General features: G+C 52.6%; 6 protein-coding genes across 6 annotated transcripts; 3 read left to right on the plus strand and 3 right to left on the minus strand.

Moving 5' to 3' along the window:
- Window positions 1–2485: 2485 nt before the first annotated feature.
- BO86DRAFT_442000 (Metallo-dependent phosphatase) lies at window positions 2486–3801 on the minus strand. The gene is made up of 2 exons (XM_025676284.1): window positions 2885–3801; window positions 2486–2854 (listed from the first exon to the last, which is right to left on the minus strand). Exons 1-2 carry the CDS (start codon window positions 3626–3628, stop codon window positions 2558–2560), a joined length of 1041 nt encoding a protein of 346 aa, XP_025522923.1. The 5' UTR covers window positions 3629–3801; the 3' UTR covers window positions 2486–2557.
- A 1637-nt stretch (window positions 3802–5438) lies between these two features.
- hmg1 (HMG-CoA reductase) lies at window positions 5439–8974 on the minus strand (the record flags this gene model as incomplete). Its single annotated transcript, XM_025673975.1, has 4 exons — window positions 5439–5778; window positions 5828–8148; window positions 8204–8569; window positions 8633–8974. 4 exons carry the CDS (start codon window positions 8972–8974, stop codon window positions 5439–5441), a joined length of 3369 nt encoding a protein of 1122 aa, XP_025522924.1.
- A 4434-nt stretch (window positions 8975–13408) lies between these two features.
- BO86DRAFT_393011 (uncharacterized protein) lies at window positions 13409–14818 on the plus strand. The gene has a single exon (XM_025672927.1). The coding sequence runs from the start codon at window positions 13513–13515 to the stop codon at window positions 14578–14580; it is 1068 nt and encodes a 355-aa protein (XP_025522925.1). The 5' UTR covers window positions 13409–13512; the 3' UTR covers window positions 14581–14818.
- A 528-nt stretch (window positions 14819–15346) lies between these two features.
- On the plus strand, window positions 15347–16134 carry BO86DRAFT_234544 (uncharacterized protein). The gene is made up of 3 exons (XM_025667035.1): window positions 15347–15416; window positions 15526–15596; window positions 15845–16134. Coding segments are annotated over exons 2-3 (240 nt in total). The 5' UTR covers window positions 15347–15416; window positions 15526–15595; the 3' UTR covers window positions 16084–16134.
- Window positions 16135–16523: 389 nt separating this feature from the next.
- On the plus strand, window positions 16524–18054 carry BO86DRAFT_234552 (adaptor protein NBP2). Its single transcript, XM_025667036.1, has one exon. It carries the CDS (start codon window positions 16632–16634, stop codon window positions 18012–18014), a length of 1383 nt encoding a protein of 460 aa, XP_025522927.1. The 5' UTR covers window positions 16524–16631; the 3' UTR covers window positions 18015–18054.
- A 1331-nt stretch (window positions 18055–19385) lies between these two features.
- BO86DRAFT_459505 (ENTH domain-containing protein) lies at window positions 19386–21555 on the minus strand. The gene is made up of 5 exons (XM_025677362.1): window positions 21350–21555; window positions 21214–21245; window positions 21040–21119; window positions 20885–20966; window positions 19386–20796 (listed from the first exon to the last, which is right to left on the minus strand). The coding sequence occupies exons 1-5, from the start codon at window positions 21429–21431 to the stop codon at window positions 19429–19431; spliced, it is 1644 nt and encodes a 547-aa protein (XP_025522928.1). The 5' UTR covers window positions 21432–21555; the 3' UTR covers window positions 19386–19428.
- Window positions 21556–21845: the final 290 nt, after the last annotated feature.

A 21845-nucleotide genomic window follows, 5' to 3' on the forward strand; every position in this document is an offset into this window, starting at 1 on the left:
GGGGGGGGGGGGGGGGGGGGGGGGGGGGGAGGAAAGTAGTTTCTCGGCCAAGTCGGCACGGGCACCAATAATGGAGAAGAGACCAGCAGCAAGATGAAGTAAACAATGAGAACAGGAAAGGTCGGATTAGGATCAGATTAAAGCCGGGCAAATTAAGCCACCGGGGAAAAAGTCGCAGCCACCAGCAGGAGGAGGAGGAGGAGGAGGAACCTTGGAAAACAGCCTCCAGGAGAAATAGTCCATGGGTGAGTGAGAAAGAAGAGTGAAATTAGCAGTAAGTTAGTTGGGTTTAGTGAGTGTTGAGCCACCGAAAGAGAGTCTAGCCGGAAGATTAATATTAATGACTGCGGCAAGCAAAAGAAGCACCAGCCCAGCCGCGGGTGTTTTTTATGAGGTACGAATACGGAGGATACAAAAAGGGGTATCGTATCGTATGGTTCAATCCACAGTCCACAGTCCACAGTCTACAGTGTCTGCCTAGTCCTTGAGCTTCACTTACTTCAGTAGCAGTCCAATCTCAATATTGACCACTCCGACGTTGTGACAGGCACCGACTCTTTCCGACCTCTCTCTCTCTCTGCACATTCCCTCCTCTGCAATGCTGAGCAGTCAGAAATGATGCGGAGAAGCTGCTCGACTGTCTCAGATTGACCCCGGACAGACCAGATAGACACCCGCCAGACTGATAAGAGCCCCGATCGTCTAGTCACTCTACAGTACTTCAAACGCGGCGTCAACATCCAGTGCAGAGTCGATCATCTCCAGTCACCAATTCAACTCAACTAAAAATAAATGCTTCATCCTCCGGCTAATGTAGGTACGAAACCACGAAACCTCCGTCGTGCGTCAGTCCAGGAATTCATGATTTCCTTCTAACCATGAATTACCATACGATGACTGGACGGACACCTTGAAACTCCACTCCTCCGCCCGGAACTGATCGATCGGTGCTGAACTAACGCACACAGTGTGGCGGTGGCTGCTGCTGCTGCTGCTGCTGGCACTGCATAATTCAAGGCACATCCATCCATCCAGTAGGTAACGTTTACATAGTACATTCAACCACTAACTAACCTCTTCGCTACCAACCCCTTAGACTCCTACAGTAAAAAACAAGCATTTCCTGCCCCCATCCCCCTTCTTTCAATGCCATCCACCCTCTTGAGGCTGGTCTCTCTTTTTCCTTCAGGGATGATCAGTAATAAGCCCAGCACCAATGTGATAAACCACTGGCCAGCCCCCAATATGCGCTTCACTCCAAGAGTCCAAGCCCCAAAACGGGGGTAGGGGAGCCCAAGAACCACATTTACACCCGCTCTCCACCCGCCCATCCACCCATCTGGTCGAGAACTTTCGCTGGCTAAATTACGAGTAGTTCAGGAGGTCAAACTCAGACTAACTTTGTTGTTCGTTGTTGCGTTGGCTCTGCCTGCCTGCCTGCCTGCCTGCCTGCCGAGATTGCGAGTCCCTCGCACGTTCGAATTCGCTTGGGGTCCAGAACCAACCAAAATGCCCCCCCCCCCCTTCAGAGCTTGGATCGGCTTACCTACTGTAGGTCTGTGTTTTTTTTTTTTTTTCTGTCTTTTTTGTAGTCGTGCGGGTAAGGATGGCAAAGCCCTGTTCATGCGACGAAGCAAAAAAAGAAAGAAGACATAGAAAGTAACTGAGTGGTACTCTATGGCCCTTAGGTTTGAGCTATTGCTTGGGATCTTGGGTTGCGATTGGTGTGCTGTTTTCTGAGTGACTTATTGCTCACTAAGTCATGGTAGTCAGCCTTGGGAGCTTACTACTTACTTTCTTTCTTTCACCCTCCCTCCCCTAAGCTTAGGCGTAGGCAGCATCTCAGGGGCCGGCAACTCGTAGGTAGCGTGGAGACTCCATGGCCATGGCATCGAGGGCTAGAAGGTTCTACCTCCGACTCAAGTTCCATGCAGTGCAATCTGATTGACTTCAGCAGTGAAATTGTAAACGGTAGGCAACAGGAAGCACACACACACACTCTCTCTCTCTCTCTCTCGACGCTATAGACTCGATCTCCGTTATCCGTGAATTCATCCAAGATGGTCTCAATTAGTCTGCAGCAGTCACGCTCCCCAGTTATGGGATTCCCGGAAGGCAAACAACCGTCAACTGGGTCCCAACCCAAGAGAGGGACAAGAATTCCGGAATACTATCCAATGCAACAACCTCTGATAAGGGAGATCATGCATGGATAGAGGAGGAACCCGAAGCGGGCAGGATTGGAAGTATAGTAGTTGCTCAACACCGCGCAGAGCACCAGGCTCCTCGGATTCGAATGTAGAAACCCAATGATGTGTGACCCATCTGATAACACTTGCGGATGCTGGAATCTCTCCTACAATTCTATAGAAATCTCGAATGAGTCTGGACACGAGGCCTTGCTCGCTCGGGTAAAATCTCAATTCATTCACCCCCCCCCCCCCCTCAAACCCACTAGCGACATCTCTAATCACCCTTCATAGTTCATACACATTCAATTGAGACCATACCCCAACGCGACACCGATGGTATATGGAACGTTTTTTCTCCGCTAATCTCAACATATGGCACCGGCACGCGACAGGTCCAGATCAATCAACCAAAGCGGATGCACCGGCACCTCCGGACGGCACCTTTTCGCCGCGGCATTCACAAACAGCGTGTGCTCCCCGGGTGTTAACGGGGCTGGGTCCTCCGAGCAGTGACTCGCTTCCATGACCGCCGGGACCTTCTCCTTCCCCAACTCCACCAGCCGGGCAAGCTTACTGATGACAGTCGAGCGGCCGTGGTCGATGGCCGTGAAATGCGACGGCTCGTTGGCGGCGATGCTGCTGCTGCTGCTGCCCATACCATCCTGCTCCTGGTCTCGATGACTGTGACGAACATCTCGCCACTGCGCGATCATGGCCCCCCACCCTTCATGGATGTGTCCAAAGCAATGCAGCCGGGGTCTGGCGCGGGCGATGGCCTTGAACAGACCGGGGCAGCCGGCTCGTCGTCCGCGCTCCGAATGCGTATCGCTATGACTAGTAGTATAATCCATGATGCCTCGCGGTGGGCCGTGAGTGATGACCACATCGATCGGATCGCTGCTGCTGCTGCTGCTGCCCAGTTGATAATCATGGCCTGTGTCGGGGTGGTATTGGAAGCCCCAGTCGCCGCCGAGCGAGGGGGTGTACGGGCTGGCGTAGACGGTGAGCCGCGCGCCGTTGGCCAGGGTGAAGACGTGGATGCCTTCGTCTAGCAGGGTAATCCCGCTGCTTTGCTGGAGGTCATCGGTGAAGAGCTTTCTGCGGACTTCCTCGTAGTCCCCGTAGACTTGCCGCACGAGGCGGCGGTCGTGTTCGTTCGCGTCGAGGCCGCTGGCGTTGACCTTCTGTTGGAAGGTCGGGGTGTCCAGGGTGAAGTCGTGGTTGCCGGGGATGACCAGTTTGAGGGGTGCGTCCAGCCGTTGCAGCTGCTGGATCGTGGTTTGGAACTCGGTCAGATACGAGCAGTCGGTCAGGTCGCCGCAGTGAATCACTACGTCGGCGTGGTGCTGGGAGCACTCTTCGGGGAGCTCGTGGCCGTGGGTGTCGGAGAGGATGAGGAAGCGAGTTTTGATATTGGATGAAATGGAGGTTTCCATGTTGGGTGTGAAGGATAGTTCTAGTACTTGAGGATTCGAGGAATAGATTCATAGATGACAAGAGGAAGAAGACGGAAGATGAAGAACGATAGATGAGCATGGAAGGAAGAGTCTTGAGTCACAAAAGGGAAGTATGCCCTAATCATGTTGCAATCCACGGATCTGTATTCCACCCCTATACCACAATTACGTACTACGGGCGATGCGTGGGCAGTCAGTCATGATGACGATCTAACTGATATAAGTCTATCAATACTATATACAGTACTTCTATAAGAATATTCTATGATAATCCCAGATGTCCGTGAGGACATCGGGAGGGGCCGCAACATCCACGTCCTCGGGGAAAGCACCGAGGAGTGGGCAATGCTGGCCGCACCGCCAACTAGGATGAGGTGACGGCGCAGTTCGGGTCGGACTAGGCGGGTGGTGGTGCGGAAGCACTCGATGAGTGCTTCACGCAGTGGTGCAGTGATGGGGCTGGACTTCGGCATGCTTCGAAGGTAAGAGACAAGAGTAGTTGGCCAGGGCCTCTGCGAATTTGGCGGAAAAAGTTAACCCCCCCCCCCCCCCCACCTCTTATCACCCAGCAATCGGCAGAAGCCCAGTAAACTTACTGGAGTATATTGTGAGCGAGGCTGGGGAGGGTCTGGGGCGGACTCGATCGGTCGATCAGAGTGAGCGTGTTGATATATCATACAATGGTATATGATATTCTCATATAATGTGGTTGATGCTAGCAAACTTACAGCTACGCTCCAGAACGCGAGGTTGTGTTGCTGGACGGTTGTAGACGCCTTCCTAAGGCACTGTCTTGTCCACTGCTCTTTTCTCCGTATTGCTTTGGTTTGGCTGTACTGTTTCTGTATACCGAGACACTGTGAATACATCAAATCCTCGTTGCTCCTGCCTCGGGAGTAGTCTGCCATATTCGACTGGAGCAGGCTTCCCAGGAAGCTGTTAGTAGGATGTGGTCCGTTGTGAAGGGGGGAGTTGAGCACAATGTCGAAGCTGTTTTTTTTTTATGTCTTTTGTACTGGAAATCTAGTCACATAGTCCTACTCATGTTGTGCGGGACAAGTCAGAAGATGGACAAGAAAAGTGCATACATAGTAAGATTGTGGATCATTCGCAAGTTTCTGGTAGAGCCCAGATTCGGAAGCTTCACAAAGTGCCCGCGGCCGGTGGCCATTCAGAATGCGTTGTATCTAGGATAGCGGCAGTGGCAGTGGCAGTGGCAGGTCAGTAGAAGCTACTGCTTGACCACGACTTTGATCATCCTCTACGTTGACAGGTGCGACCTACGGCTATAAACATGCCGACAATGAAAGTTGGTGATAACAGACATGCATTGGACCTCCACAATTATGTACGTAGGAAAAAAAACAGGTGACATTCCAGGTCATCATATTGTAACTACAGTCAGGTAGCTGTATAGGTTGTGCAATACATGCGAACGAGCTCGTCATTCGCTTTTCTTCTTCTCCGTCTATCAACAGCCCTGTCTTCACAACCAGGTAAACTCCTCCCCTCAATTAGAAAGTACCGACATGAAATGTGCAGAATGCCCGGATAAACTACCAGTGCGTATGCAGGAAGTAAATGTACAGTCGTAAAAAAGCCCGTCGGCGGAAGGGAGAAATGGCCAGAATTATCCTAACTAAATCATGGGCCAGATAGCCAGAACGGTGTCGTATGCAGAAGAAGACGGGCGAGCAGGTGTCTCTGAGGAGCGCGGGAGGGAAGATTCTGCTCAGTGGCAGGAGGGTTGGGGGACATGCATTCATAAGGCAACCGAGCGCATCGGACTTCACTTCGACGAGGTCATAGTGAGGCCTCGGGTAGCACCGACGGCAGCAGAAACAGGAGTGGCCGAGCGGGTCGGGGCAGCGCTACGGTTGTGCGCCATGTGCGCCCGGACAAGGTGGCCGGCAGCCAGGGCAGAGCACAAGCTCAGCTCGCCGGCAAGCACAGCCGCGCCGACAATGCGCGCCAGCTGGCGGGCATTATCGCCGGGGTTGGTCGGGTGGGAGCCACGCACGCCGAGGAGATCAAGCATGGCGGACTGTCCCTCGAGGATTGTGCCACCACCGATAGTTCCGACTTCGATGGAAGGCATCGACACAGCGATCTGAAGGTCGCCGTTGTAACTATCAAAGATTAGCATCGTATGTTAAAACTTGGAGGGTGTCGACTCACTTTCTCATGGTAGTGATACAGCTGCTGCTTTCCACGTTCTGAGCAGGATCTTGACCGGTAGCAAGGAAAATCGCAGTAACGATGTTGGATGCGTGGGCGTTGAAGCCGCCAATACTTCCAGCCATGGCACTTCCAATCAAGTTCTTGCTGGTGTTCAGCTCAACGAGGGCATTGACATCACTCTTCAACACACTCCGGACAACATCGCCAGGAATGATAGCCTCAGCCACGATAGATTTTCCACGGCCGTCAATCCAGTTGATAGCAGCCGCCTTCTTGTCCGTACAGAAGTTACCCGAAACAGAGATCGTAGCCATGTCGTCAAAGCCACACTCAGTAGCCATGACATTGAGTGCCTTCTCGACACCCTTCGAGATCATGTTCATGCCCATGGCATCACCTGTCGTCGTCTTGAACCGGATGTATAGATAAGTACCAGCAAGAGCAGTCTTCATGTGCTGCAGTCTAGCGAAGCGGCTGGTGGAGTTGAAGGCAGTAGTCATAACGCGCTGGCCTTCCTCTGAATCCAACCAGACCTTGGCGGCTGCGGCTCGTGCAAGGGTAGGGAAACCAACACAAGGACCACGGGTCATACCGTCACCAGTCAGTACAGTCACCGCACCACCACCAGCGTTGATAGCCTTAGCACCTCGACTGGTACTGGCCACCAAGACACCTTCGGTGGTCGCCATGGGAATGAAATAGTTTTGACCGTCAATGAGCATAGGGCCAGCAACACCAAGGGGCAGAGGCAGGTAACCGATGACGTTCTCGCAACAAGCTCCATGAACCAGAGTGTAGTTGTAATCCTTGTAGGGGAGCTTGGAGGTCTCCAAGGAGCCACTAAACTCAGAGGTGGTAGCAGTCCTGGCCACGACAGATCGACGGATCTTCACTGCGCGAGTGAAAGCGTCGCGACGGCTCATAAGATCTTCATTTTCCATGGTCTTCTCCAGAGCGTAACCGGGAATCTTGCCCTTCAAGGAAAGGTCCACGAGTTCCTCATCCGATAGGAAGGCAGCTCTCTTCTCCTTCAGGAAAAGCTCGCATTCTGCAGCGCTTCTCGTGGGACCATCCTGGTTGTTCAAGTCGATCTTAGGGTATACCTTGGGCTTCGGGGCTTCCATCTTGGGTGCAGCTTCGGGCTCCTTGATGCTCCATCTGGCCGCATTGAAGAGATAGCCATTCAGAATGATGCTCAAAGTGAGGGCAGCGATGATCCACTTGCTGATAACGGGGTCCTCAATGCTCTTCAGAAGGCTTTCGATCACGCGCCCACCAACAGCATCGAGGAACTGGTCGGTGTACTCAATCTCGAATCCCGCGCTCTCTCCGAGCGCAGCATAGTGGACAGAGGGATACTCCAATTTGTACTTGATGGGAGGGATAACTGTCACGACAGTCTCCTGCATCTGGCTCTTGGCGGCAACATAGACGGAGTCAAGACCATTCTCGGCGACCTTGAACGGGTCAATGGGGGTAGGAGCCAGAACATTGGAAACGCGCGACAGGAGGGGGATGCTAGTGGAATCCCGGAAAGGGATAGCCGTCAAGTTCACCACATTGATCAAGATGAAACCGCCAACCATCAGAATCTTGAAGAGACGGACGTTGCTGGACTTGAACTTCTTGCCAAAGATGCTGGTCTCGCTGTTGCCATTGTACTCCGATCCAGCTCTCGGCCAGTCATTGTTGGAAGCCACGTTCTCGGCAACACGCTGAGTAATCCCATCTTCCTCGAGAGCCTTGCGGAGCGCAACATGACGTCTAATACGGGTGATCTCGAGCTTGATGCAGAGAATCGTAGTGTAGAAGGTGAACAACAAGAGGCAGTCGAAGAACAGGATCCAAGCAGCAAGGAAGCAGAATTGCCTCAGGCCACCCTGGACGCCAGAAGCTGCACCAGCAGCAAGGATGGCAATCTCAATGCAATAATCGCGAACAATTTCGAAGCCCTGCTCTTTGATGGCAGTCTGGATAGAGTCCTGGATGGATCTGGGGTTGTTGCCAGCCCGGGCACCCTGCTTCCTATCCACGGAAGCGCTCAGGACAGCTCGGGTAAGGATGATCGACTTCTCGAATCCAATGGTCACCACAAGGAATGGAAGGCCCTCAGACAGCAAGAGCATGTTGATAGGCACTCCAAGCTTTGTTGTCACCAAAAGTCCGAACAAGAAGGCAAAAGCACCAGAGAAAAGCACAGTGGTAGCCAACCAGAAGTTCGATCCCAGACGGCGCATGGAGAAGAAAAGGGAAACAAAGCTGAGGTGCATAGAGAGGTAACCCAGGGTCATAATGACGATATCAATGGTCTCAGCGTGCTACAAAGAATTAGCAAACAAGTCACTGTGCTGGTTGCATTTTGTGAGGAAATACCTTGATCAGATCAACGAATGAGTTCCAGGCGTCTGCGAACCACAGCTTGAGAGCTCCAGTCGAGCCATAAGCCGGGCCACGGGCTGCCCTCATAATCCATTTCTTCTGTTCTCCTTCTTCCGCACCAGCTGAGGGTTCGGGGATCTCTTGCACGGCCTTCAGAAAATCGGAGACCTGCTCGAAAGGAAGAGCAAACACGAGAGAAGAGTCATGGGAGAAAGGCGAGAACAGGTTGGGTGTATGGGGAACCCGCTGGGCAGATGCGTTCGCAGGAATTGGGACCTCGTCGACCAGAGGGGCAGTCGATACCGACTTAGAGACCGAGTCGGGGAAGATAAATGTAGCCAGTGCCATGTGCTGAGCGGACTATCGGATCGAAAGGATCAGTGCATGAACAAACACAGATAGGTCGATCAAGCAGATACTCACCTCAGAGTCTTCGAGGGTCGGAGCATCCTCAACTTGCCACTTCCACGAGGTACTCTCTCCAAGGCGCAAATTCCTACTGCCTCTGAGCAGAGTGTCCACATCAACCTGGCCGGGTACATTGCGCGGGTTCTTGAACGAATCGAAAAGGCTTCCCTCAAGGAGACCAACATAGGTTGTGCTGGCCAGAAGGGCAATTACCACGATCGTGTGAATTGGGTGAAGGCAGGCACGGCGGGAGATAAACTGCAGACCGCTGGTGACTTGACGCTTGAGCCATCCGGGCTCAGCATCGCGATCCTCTTCTGTCGTACGCGACTTGCGAGGAATCAAGGTCGAAGCCATGATTGCTTATGATAGTTCGACAATTGAGTCGAAAGGAGCGGTGTGGACCGGGTGTTAAAGGAGACGGTAGTCGGGAGGGCGGTGGTCCACGCGTTGAGAATCCGCCAAAGAGTGCTCCCGAACGTATCGCACTAATTCACGCGAACAATGACCTAAATTTTTTTAAATCTGAACGAACACCTCCCCAAAGGTCAATGGCATGGAATTGAGGAGCGAAAGTGGTCGTTGCTTATCGGATCTAAACAGAAAAAAAAAAAGGAATGCGATGAGCTTTGCGATCGGGGGGGGGGGCAAGTAAGGGCGGACGAGGGGATCGGAGTGGCTTTACCTGACAGCAAAACGTCCAAAGTCCAACCTCTGCGTTGAGCTGGAATCAAGATCCCAAGCAACTGGATTCTTGAGGTTTTTTTACCCCTTCTGGGTCTTCCTGACTCGATCACGGGCCCCTGAAAGAAGCAAGGGTGGGAGTACTCCTACTAGGCAAACACAGAGGCGGTGGGATTAAGTAAATCCGCGAGTTTCGCCGCTGGACCAAGCCACAGGTTCGGCCAACAAAGACAGCCAATGGATGGCACTGCGGGAATACGGACCGCAGCAGTGCCAAGGTGGCTCAAAAGTACACCGGTCGCGTTGGGATACAACCGACAATTCACTTATCGGACTACTACCACAAGATCAATGGATCTGGGAGTAGGTGATATAGTGAATATCAAAGGTGTAGAATGAGAGGAAGAGGAAGAGTGAAAAAGAAATGAGCGGAGAGAAGTGAGAAGTGAGGAAGGAGAGAGAGAGCGGAGGGAGGGAGAGGGGGGGGGGCAACCCAGAATAAAGAATAATTGGGAACAATAGCGACTACCGGGACAAGTTCCAATGGAGATACCCCAATACAGACTAGTACAAATTGATAGTGGTTTTTTTGGTTTCCCTTTTTTTCACTTTCCCTTTTTTCACTTTTTTCCTTTTTTCCTTTACGAAAGTAACTCCATACTTAACTCACTTCTAGTCTAGTCGGTGGTCACATACTCCGCTTATCGGGAGGAAGCCGCAACAATCAATAATCCCAACGTGGAGGATGCACAAATGATGGCCAGCTGCAAGTCTGCAAGTACGGTTGGTTAGCGTTGTTCTGAGATCAGCATTTACAGATTTTGCAGCCGCTTGCAGACTAACCTTGCATGTTCAATGTTGGATGGTGTGTCTGCAGTGTGCATTACATTAGCAGTATGTGTGAGCCAGCCTTTGCCCAATCTCACCGAAGGAACCGAATGCTTCTAAACCTTAGCGATCAGAAAACAGTCTACGGCTGGAGTACTATCCCTCCCTACCTTACAGCCACTATTTTTTTTCCCTTTCCTTCAAGAAAACCCGAGCCCGAAGGAAAGGGTATCCATGTGGCCAGCTCCGTTAGACGGGTATAGTATAGCCCATCATTGGATCTCTGCTCAGCCCTGAGAGCCACTTCTCTACTGGTCGGCAGACCAAACGAGGCACTCCGTAGTCAGTACTCGTAGTAAGACGGCATTAATCTCTCGTGGAATCCAAACACTTCAGTTAGTTTAGCCAAGCAGCGACATACGGGCCCAACAGCGACCCGCATGTCAGGCCAACCTCTTTCTAGATTTCGGCTTTCCTGCACTCTGCCGTCGTTGGCCAAGCGGTCGGAATGTAAGAGATTGGGGAAGAGCTTTTTGGTGTCCGCGTGAAGCTGAACACCTCGAAACACATCGGTATCACAAACGTCATCAGAGACAGATTCCACGTCCTACGAGGATACGGATTGTGGTACTGGTTGGTGATACCTACTAACCATGGACCAGTTGGTCTGATCATGATGACTTCAAGAAGTTCAGCAGCAAACACTGCCACTACCACCACCAGATCATCTCTCCGATCATCCATGCCAGCGTACAACACCGCATGCATTCAGTCTCCAGGTCTTGTTGGTCGTAATGGTGGCAAGGGCAATCCTGGTCCGGCAGAGAGCAATTACACACACACACACACACACACACACAAACAGTCCAGTCTAGTCGTAGCAATATTATTCAATGCGTTAGGTAATTCCAAGGTCCCTCCCCCCCTCCCCATCCGCCCTTTTGGTGGTTTGGTCAATTGGCATCCCGCTCTGGAAAGCCGTAGTAGAACTAACCCCTCCATCTGATAAAAATCCCAAGACTGCATCCGTAGCCCGATATTCCCTCATTCTGCCGGGGTGGGGATAGAATGGTGGAAACCGGGACCGTCGGTGGCCACTGAAGAGCTGCGATTCATCGGAGATAACACAGCCTACCCACCCTTTTTTCATCTAATCAATCTCTTCATCTCTCTGGCGAAGAGAGGGGGGGGGAAGGGTACCCCATTTTGTCTCACATACGGTTCCTTTGGGTTTAGGCCTGGCCTAAATTCCTCTGTGCGCTTTGGTGAAATTGTGGCAGAAAAAAAAGAAAATGTTCTGTCATAAACATTGTTGTATGCTAACCGTCAGAACATATTGCAAACCCGAGCAAGGTTGTTCTTCCCCCCCCTCTCAGGCAACAGAGAAAAAAAAAAGAAAACAAAAACTCCCCCGGTAGATAGTCCGGAAATCGGCAGGGAAAAAAAAAACCAGTTCAGCTGCGGGTCTGGCACTCTTGACACGTAACAAGCTTGGACCCGGATGAGATCATGGAACAAAGTCGTTAGATACTGTTTAATCTTCTCAAGCAGTAACTTATGGTGGTTTGAGTTGTTGACCTAATGTCATCACATGAGTAACTTTCATGTTGCTCTCGCAATGCTGGATGCACGGTGGTTGTGTGCTCGGGGGTCGGGTCTTCCCCTGAGAACCGATAATCAATTGATGGGTACTCAGTACCTTAGTTGGGCGATGGAACCACGGCGACGCTGCGAATTTGTTTGATCCAGAGACGAGACGAAGGTGGAGTGGGGGGGGCCTCTTCAATGCCAAGGAAGAGCATCGTGAGGTCGGTGAGTTGGTGACTTGCTCGACCCGAGTATTTCAGCCCCTTGGCCAGACAGGTAGATTTTCCAGAAGTCTGTCAATGAGGTGTGTCACGTCCAGTAGGTACAAGACTGTCTGTACGGAGTGCTTGAGTGCACTTCTATAGGTATAATTTAGGTAGTTAACTAGGTACTTAACGTAGCGCATTGAGCGGACGGGAGGATCTAGAAGGGGTTTGTTGTCAGTGCCATGCATGAGCCGCAGTGCTACAAACCCTTTTTATCCGCATCTTGCACTTCACAGTCATAGATGGTACTCTCAGTTCTCATAGGAAGTATTCTTCAGCGAGACTATTCAGGCTTCATGCACATAGCTAACAGAACCTCCCAGTCATGCCCGGATAAGTTTCTGCTTTTTAGATTTTTCTGTCCCAACCGTCCTGCCCTGGAATCTGCTAGGGCTGGCAAGGGCGGGACGCCGCCATGTTTCAACACTCCCTCCTCAGGCGCCTAAAACATCAACCTGCAACAACGCCTGGCTGGGTGAATGTCTTCCCAGCTGGTTGCTGAAAACCAATGCGCGCCAAACCCACGCTTCCAGCAAGCTAGACAGTACCTCATAGATTGGGGGGTACAACGCTACTAGCCAGCTACCCAAAATAAACAACCCTAGCTGCTTGAGTGCAGCGAATAGGGCAGGATCAAAGATCAAAGGACTGCGTCGTGTGCAAAACTGCAACAACGGGTCCATCCGTGAGGGCGAGTGAGTGCCTGTCAATGAGATTATATTCCAGCCCAGGTTAGGCGCCGTTGCTAATTTCAGACCTCAGTAGTGTCGCAAATCCCATCAATACCTGACCGATCTGATCTTCAAGGTTCTTCTTCTTCATGCCATTCCCTTCCCCCCCCCCCCTTCCGCGCTAGACTTGAAGACGAATCATATCTGTCGCCTTTCTCCGGATCACCCAGGGCCAAAAAGCTTGGTAGCGCTTGCAAGGGGATCGATTGGTCCTACGATGTTCATCAAGGATCTATTCCAGTCATGATCATGTTGTTGCATTGTCCCGTAGCGCCTAGAGAAACGAGCCTCTCATGACTGACGCAGCTTGGCCGAGTTTCCTCATTCTCTTTTGTTTCAAACGACTGGATTATATTGGACATCTGCTTTGACTCCTAATTTCTTTTGGGAGGTGAATTTGATCATAAGGCCCCAGAGGGGCAACAATATCTGGAATGGGCATTCTCCTTCAATGTCATTGTTAACACCTAATGACTCCTCTTTCCTTTGTGTTTGATTCATTGTACGTTGGGATTCTTCGCTAAATGGCCATTGTCTTTGAGTGGAACACTCCAGCAAAATAGATCACAAGAGAAGATACACAAGGCCCTTCTTGTCACAATGAGGCTATAAATTATGTATGAATCACCCCTGCCTTCTACAAACCACCATTGCATCCACTGACCACCCACAGAAACCAACCACCACAAATTTCTTAATAGACAACTCCGCTGGCCGGTGTCTCAACTCACGATTCCTCACACGAACAACGATTCAACGGAGTGTTTAGGAATCACCACAGTTTGAAAAAGACGCAATCATGCTCTTCATCCGTGGCACGGGATTGGGGGGGCTCCTGCTCGCCCTGGGCTTGTCAACTGCGAACGCACACTCCTGGGTGGAACAACTGACGGTCATCGCGCCAAATGGCACCTTTGTCGGAGCGACTGGCTACCCCCGCGGCAACGTCCAGCGGACCGCCGCTGGCTTCAGCGATACCGACATGACGTATCTCATCCCCCCGGACGGCCGGGCCAATCAAAGCGAGATCCTTCCCACCGACAAGATGTGCAAGGACAGCCAGCAGATGTACCAACAGACCGAAGGAAACCCCCGCCTGCAGGCCAGCGCGGGCGCGGCCATCGCTCTCCGTTTTCAGGAGAACGGCCATGTGACCCTCCCCGGGACGCAGCCGGGGAAGCCCGCGAACCGCGGCACGGTCTACGTGTACGGGACCACCGAGCCCAAGGCAGACGAGAATCTCCTGGACGTCCACCGCGTCTGGAACCGCGACGGCACGGGAGGCGACCGGCGCGGCGTGCTGCTGTCGGAGCAGAACTTCGATGACGGCCGGTGCTACCAGATCAACTCGGGGAATATCTCCGAGCATCGCCAGGCCGAGTTTCCTCACGTGGCCGACCAGACCATGGGCGCCGATCTGTGGTGTCAGCAGGATATCGCGCTCCCAGCGAATGCGCCGTCCGGCAAGCCGTATACTCTGTATTGGGTGTGGGACTGGCCGACTGCGCCTGGTGTGACGGAAGCGCTGCCCAACGGAAAGCAGGAGATCTATACCACCTGCATCGACGTGGATGTTGTGGACAATGCTGCTACTGCTGCGACGCATACGTACGTCAAGGCTGGGGCTGCGGACTATGTGGAAGACCAACCTTTGGATAAGGCCTCGATCCCATCGCAATTTGCTGAGATCATGGGCTCTCGTCCAGCCGTGGGTGGTGGTGAATCCAGCCAGCCTGTGCCATCGCCGTCCTCGACAACGCCAGCCTCCGCATCGTCCACGCCAGCCTGCACGCCGTCCGAGCCAGCCTCCAAGACCACTTTCTTGACGATCTATAAGACCATCTATCCAAGCAGTACACCGGTTTGAGTGTTTCTATTCTTGACTCGGAGCCTTGCGTTTGCACAAGTGTGCTCTCCCTTGCATATTCCGGGAGAAGAGGGTGATCGAGGCGAGCATGAGACGCTCTAAAGGTCATGGCAGATCGGACAATTTTGTGACCTGTGGAAGGTCATTCTTTCTTTAGTCTTTCTGCTGCTCGGCTGGCTGAGCAGTACGATGACGATCGTTTGATGCATTTTCTTTTAGTTTCCTTGATTGGATCAATAGACATTTTAACATTCAAAAAGTTTGTCTCTTTGAGAATTTCCTTCTCAAATAAATTCGTACAAGAATGTATTCCCGTGGGTACTTAGTCTGGCGTAGAGGAGAGTGGGATGAAGAAACGCCAAGAATTCCCGCTGGCGTACGCTAACATACCGCTAGAACTTGGCCTTTCTGTAGGGGGCGTTGAGTTGGATGTGCTGGCTATGCATGTGTAGATATGGCTGTAGCAGTGGTGGTGGTGGTGGTGGTGGTGGTGGTATGTAGGCAGGCAGGTACTCTGAATGTATTCAAAGGAGGAAGGAAAGAAGGAAAGGAAGCAAGGATGAAACCTGAGGCAGTGTATCCCAAACAGGGATCGCCTGAGGCATCGTCGCCTGAAACACACTAAGCCACGCGTGGACTGTCACGTGCATTCCAGGCGAGTCTTCACTCTCTCCGGATTAACTTATCATGAATTGATTGTCCCAGATCAACCGCGCGGCAATGTTGCCAAAAGATAGATCGAGTGGCTTGTCTGCATGAAGTCCTCTTTTTCCCCCCTGATTGATTGATTGGTTAATTGATTGATTCTTGAGAAAGCAGAGGGCGGAAAAAGACCCGTGAGTCTTCCCAACCTACTCCGTACATTTCTCCCCCTCCCCTCCCCGGAACTGCGCCTCGGTGATCCTTAACACATTAACGCATCGACTAACTAAAACTACACACTAGGCAAGGTAATCTCCGACGCTGGCCTCTCTGCCTGCCCTTCTTCGCCCTCACCTCGCTCCACCATCCTTCAAGTTAGTTAGTGTTCTTTCTTATCCTTCTGTCTGTCAGTCTCAGTCTGTGTGTTTCTACTTTCTGCTTTCTTGTCCTGCAGGTGCTGTCATCTACAAGCGCCCACTTTTCCCCTCCTCTCCTCTTCTCTCCTCTCTTTCCCTCCCCTCCTTCTCCCTCATTCCCCCCCCCCCCCCCCGGTTCTCGCCTAGAATTCTTTGGCTTTCCCCTCCAGCGTCTCATGGGTTTTAGTAATCGCTGTCTCTAAAAGTGGCGTTTTTTCTCCCTGCCCTCGTTGCTAAATTTAGCATCCCCAGTTCTACCCTCCCTCCACCATCCAATCCACTCGACTGTCAAGCGCGGGACACGGAGACACCAAGCCCGGTCGAAAAAGCTTCCTGCCACTCTGCTTCCTTACAACCTTCCCAACCCTGGGCGCCTGTCCTCGAATTTCTTGTCTCGTCCCAGTCGTCTGGCCTGAACAACCTCTTCACTATTGTGACCAATTAATTTCCTATCGCTTATGTGAGAGGGGAGCAGTCTGCATTGTGAAGATCGCTGTGGTATTCTGCGATTGATAGCCGCGCCTTGTCTGCCCTGCGCCGCCGACTCTCACTGGACCTTCCAGTAACCCGATTGACACCACCTCGCCTCTCTGGCGCCTAGGACCCCATCGTTCGTCGCTTGCTCAGCTCCGAGGTTTCGAATTAGGACAATCCTGCTCGGCGCAGCCTCCTCCACCAACTCGATTTGCATCGTGCTTATACGCAAGGAGTTCCTGCCCTTCCCACCAATTCGGTCCGCACGCTTCTCGACCAGTTCCCTGCCTGATCGGGTCGACATCAAGAGACGTTCTTCGGACGCAGGCTGGTAATTGAACTTCAGTGGGCGGGCGATCGCGATGCAAAGCTAGGGCGAACCGGTCTTTTGAGCATCCCCTTCATTTCCTCCCTGGGTTATAACATCCGACTTGACATCACTTCACACGACATTCTCGACACGCAATCACAATTCTCGCGCGCAGGATCGTCTCCACATAAGACCAGCATTTCATAGCCATGGCTTCTGCGGCATCATCTTCTCAGCCGCAGCAGGCGGCGTCTTCTGCGAACCTCACGGTCCTGCCTCCGATAGTGACGGATGCTTCAGCTAAGCGGCCGGGCCGCCAACGCTCTTCCTCATACGCCCGTGAGCGCCTGTCAACACATTCGAATGTCTCGCTTGCTTCACACAACCGGTCGCGGCCCGGGTCACATGTCTTTCCCATCTTCCATTCCAGTCTGTCATACGCTCTGGTGCGCGATTTTGCATACCCACCGATACATCCCCTCCATTATGGTCCGCTGCCTCCTCGGGCATCCGTAGCATCCACCCCGGCCAGTGAGCCACGACGCCTGTCTGACCCTCCGGCTCCGTGGGATAGTTCGCGTGGTCAGTGGTCTATGGGCCCCTGGAGCACTGATCACAGTTACGCGCATCAGCAGCTGCCTGCCATGTCCTTTGGCGATGGCCCGCCATACAGCGAAGACGAAGACCTACACAGTCCAGTTTTCTCCACACCCCATCACCGGAAGAACAAGTCCACTGGCACCGATTCTGATGGGCGCAAGAGCCGGAAGTTCAATCGTGCACACGGAAGTGTGTATTATGAGAATGACGCCGAACGGGGCACGCTCGTCAGCATGAACCCGGATGGCAGCGAGACTTACTATGTGAATGATGACGACGACGATGATATGGACGATGGCCCCGGGGGCGAGTATGTCACCTATCCAGCTAACGAAAGCCGGTTTTCCCGAGCGGGCGATTACGGCAATGATCAGTCCTATGGGCACGAGGGTGACTTCGAATCCGAGGACGATTATGAAACACATCGGTATTCGCGTGATTTTCAATTTGCGGTGGGATGTCCGGATGAAGAGATGCACGGCAAGGCGGTTGCGCTCTTTGATTTCACACGCGAGCACGAGAATGAGCTGCCTCTAACCGAGGGGCAAGTAATCTTCGTGTCATACCGGCACGGTCAGGGCTGGCTGGTAGCGGAGGATCCCCGGACGGGCGAGAGTGGACTGGTTCCTGAGGAGTTCGTCCGGCTGCTCCGTGATATTGAAGGCGGGTTGACGTCGTTGAACGGCGAGCCCGATCCGGAAGATGACGACGAGGGTCATCAGCATACGTACCATGATCCGGTCTCGAATAGTAGCTCGCATCAACAGACGATACCATCTGCCACGACCGAGCAACAGGCCCAGCAACAAGACCCGCCGGACGCAACTCGTGAAGCTGCCATGAACGGAGAGAAAGGGGAAGAAGGTGCTCCTCCCAAGTCATCGTCGCTTAGCGGTGGCAACACTGATTCGAACCTGTCACATCTGAGCGCATCAGAAAAGCAGGGTATTGACGTTCCGACCGAGAAGAACAGTCACATTCAGGCTTGTTAAAATTAATTCCCCCACTGTACATGCCCCCCCCTTCTAACCCGGTTATCCTCCCTACCTGCCTGTCGACGTACCTGGCCAAGTTACGGTATCAAGAGAAACGGCCTCCCAAACATATCCCCCCAAGACCACTTTCTGGCTTTACCCTCCATCCCGGCCCCAGTCAAACCTGGCCATGCCATAAGAGACGGAGCGAACAAGAAAGAGAAAGAAAGAAAGCTGGTCGTCCATAATTGCATTCATCCTGCATATCTGTTTCCCAATCTTTTACTTATTGACACCCCCCATATCATTACCTACTACGCTATATTATTGTTCTTCGTTCCCCGGCTGGAACTTTTGTGATCTCAAATATATTTTTCTTCTTTTCCTCTTCCACTTCCGCTAGCCTTGGGTGAAACAACATTTCCCACACACGCCACACGCAACGCATACGGTACAATTCATACATGGGGTATTATGATATCAATTTTTTTTCCTCCTTAGCTTTTCTTTTTTCCGACTACCCTGATGTTTTCCTTCAGTTGAGTTTCGCAATAAAGTTTTCTTTTTTAGCGTGGGAGGGAAATTCCGTCATACCTTGTTTCTATCTTCTGTCTATTCTGATTCTGTCCACGGACAACTGTAGTGTTATATCTCTCCACCAATGATAAAGGAGTGTCTGTGTGTATGAACCGGCATACGAGGCTTGGTTTTCTCTTCTTTATGTATCCTCTTCTCAAACTAGAAAGAAGAAAAATGGACACATGATTAGTGTAGTAGCCACATCTATTCATTATCGCGTCCCGCTTGGGGGCGGGGGGGGCCAGTACACCCGGTAGATGTACTGCGTTACTATACACCACCGCGGCAATCTAGCTCTGTATGTACCCCTGGCCATTGTGGATGTATACGGTACAAGATCCACGGACTTGATTCGGGACTATATCTAACTCCCCCGCATAAGCAGGAAGATAGATGTATGTACAGTACATCAATTGCATGGGTGAGAAGCCCTTTTAAAGTCTACGGACACAACACACCAGCCGCAAAGCAAAGCGCAACTTGAAAGGCTAGCCAACATTCATCATCCATTGCTTTCCTATATCTGACCCCCTCCCCTACCGAATCATCATCTAAGCAACAGAAGCAAAGCGAAAGCAACATAAGTATCTCCCAAGTATAGACACAAACAGGATACCACAAGAAATAGAGCAGAAAAGAAGAAGAAAAATGCTTGCTATTTTGTAAGCGACAACACGAAGAAAAAAACAGAAAATGCGAAAATCTCTCGAGATGATTTTTTTCCAGAACAAAGGAAAGAAGGGAGAAAATAAAAGCAATCGTACTACGGTATAACGTATAACATTGGCCCAAGAAAGAAGATAGTAGAAGAAAAGAAAGAGAAAAAAAAAAAAAAAGGCAGTAATCATCCCGTCTAGCCTAGCAAATCATCAAACGCCGAAGTACCACCCGTCGACTTTGCGCCACCGCCGTACTGACTCTGCGATGGCGAGGTCACATTGCTCGTGGCGGGGGCGCCCCAGATCCCAGCGCTGGCTTTCTCCTTGGCCATGCTGGCGAGGTTAGGCCCGCGGCTGGCGTTGGCGTTGGCCTTTGCGAGACCGGCGCTGGCGCTGGCGGAGGACCAGATGGATCCGAAGGCGTCGCCGCCGGAGGGTTTGGAGGCGGCGGCTGCGGCGGTGGGCTTGGATCCGGCGGAGGCGGTGGTCGTGGTGGAGGTGAAGGAGGAGGTCGAGGGCATGCCAGGCCGGTGGCCGGAGACGATGTTGCCGCCGCCGCCGCTGAGGGGAGGCTGGCCGGCGGAGACGGAAGTGAAGTAATTGGGGGTGGCGGCTTGGAAGCCGCTGGGTCTGGGTTGCGCTTGGGCGGGCTTGTGCGGTTGCGCCAGAGAGCTTTGGGACAGGGTGGGCGAGGCGACGGTGCTCGAGGTCGGGGTCGGCGTCATTGACGTGAATCCGACGATGCCGCTCAGGTTCGACCCTTGGGTGCCGGATACAGGCTTGGGCGCGGCGAACTGCGTGCTGGAGGTCGTGCTGACGGTGGATGCGGGGCCGGGGATGGAGAACTGCGCGGAAGATGCCGGGGCAGGCGCCGGGGTGGCAGATTGGAAGTCGTCGAAGTCATCGTCGTCGCCGGTGGTGGTGTTGAGGATGTCGAGACCGCTGCTGGCACTGGCTCCCGCGGGCTGTTTCGACGTGGACGCTGTCGTTGTGGTCGGCTCTTCGCTGAAATCGAATAGGTCGGCCTCGGGCGCCTTGGGTTTCGGAGGCTCCGGTTGCTTCGCTGGACGAGCGCGTGGAGGGCTAGCTGCACGGCGCCGTGTGGGAGCGGCATCGGCCTCATCGTACTCATCATACTCATCGAAGCGGTTCGAGCGACTGCCAGAGTCGTTGAAATCGCCGGTGTTCCCCCCGAAGCCACCGCCATCACCATATACACCACCACTGTATCCGCCGAAGGACAGACTTTCGCTGCCAAAGCCTCCATATCTGCCCGAGCCAGAGCTCGACATCCCACCGCTGATGTGTGAACCTCCCTCAAACCCGCCGAATTTGTTCTTGTTGGTCCGCGCCTTCTTCCTCTCTGAGCGAATCAAGTCGACATCACCGAGCAGCTTGACCAATTCCGACGATCGATTGCGTACGTTAATACCCTGGTCCTTTCCGTTCTGATCGATGAAGTGGAATTGGCGAAGCATGCGGAGGAGTGACATGTGGGAGCGCGCATCATCAACGACGCGCTCGGAACCATTCTTGACTAAGAATTCCAGAAGCTGGAGAGCCTGTTGTCCGCGAAGAAGTCAACCGTCAGCCAGGTCCCCCCGGGGAAATGTTGACAAAAAGTTGTCGAAGACAGCGGGCAAAACTGACCTTGTAGATCTGTCGCCATTCCTCGGCGGTCTTGTCCGTGAAGCGCTTGTAAATCATAGGCATAATCTCATTAAGCAATTGACTGTGTGCATCGGCGTCTTATCAGCAACTATACTCTCACCAATGAATGCGACAGGGGCCGGGGGGCGACTGACTAGCTGTGGGTTCCGCTCGCAATTTCGTGCATCAGTGAGTTGGAAGCACCCCATGGCTCATTGTTCGTAGCTTCGCGAACCTGCTTGGTGTAAGTGCGGTGCTCATCACCACCACGGCCTTTGTCCGGAGATCAGGAGAGCGGGGCGGAAGTGCCGGGGAGAGGAGCGACGGACCTTGGCCTCCATTTCAGTGTAGTTCATGACAGCTAAAGCAGTTAATTACATTGTTTAACCCGACGAGAACGTGTTACAGGCAAGCAAGCAAGAGAGCTGGCGCATTAGAAACGGGATCCGCCCAAAGGAGACCTACCATTCTGGACCTTGCGGACACCCGCCTTGAGATCATACAAGGTCAGGTTGCTGACCTGGTCTTTGAGACTCGAGAAATCCATGGCGCCTTGAGCACGAAAAGCTGTTTTTCAACACGCGATCAAGTAACAGACAACAGACAAGAAGCACAGGGAAGAGATCTGGAAGGTTGGCCAGTAAGAAGGAAGTGAACTGCGTCTCTTGAGGGGATTGGAAAGTAGGACATGTTCATCGACTCCAGCTGGCATCGATCGCCGTTTGGGCCCGAAGACGTCACGTGGCAGCCCCTGACCCGACAATCGCTGCGTCATCCTCTTTGGACTCTGTACGAGTACTCACTCCTGTGCGTAGGACTTACAACTACTTCCGAACCCCATTTTAAAGAACCGGGACTGACCATGACTCATTATTGTTTCCACGGCAGTCAAACATGCGATACGTACAGCTTAGCATAAAAGCTACACACATAAGATCATCAAATCATCATAGAATAGACA

This window comes from Aspergillus japonicus (assembly GCF_003184785.1).
Source record: "Aspergillus japonicus CBS 114.51 unplaced genomic scaffold BO86scaffold_82, whole genome shotgun sequence".
Lineage (NCBI taxonomy): Eukaryota > Fungi > Ascomycota > Eurotiomycetes > Eurotiales > Aspergillaceae > Aspergillus > Aspergillus japonicus.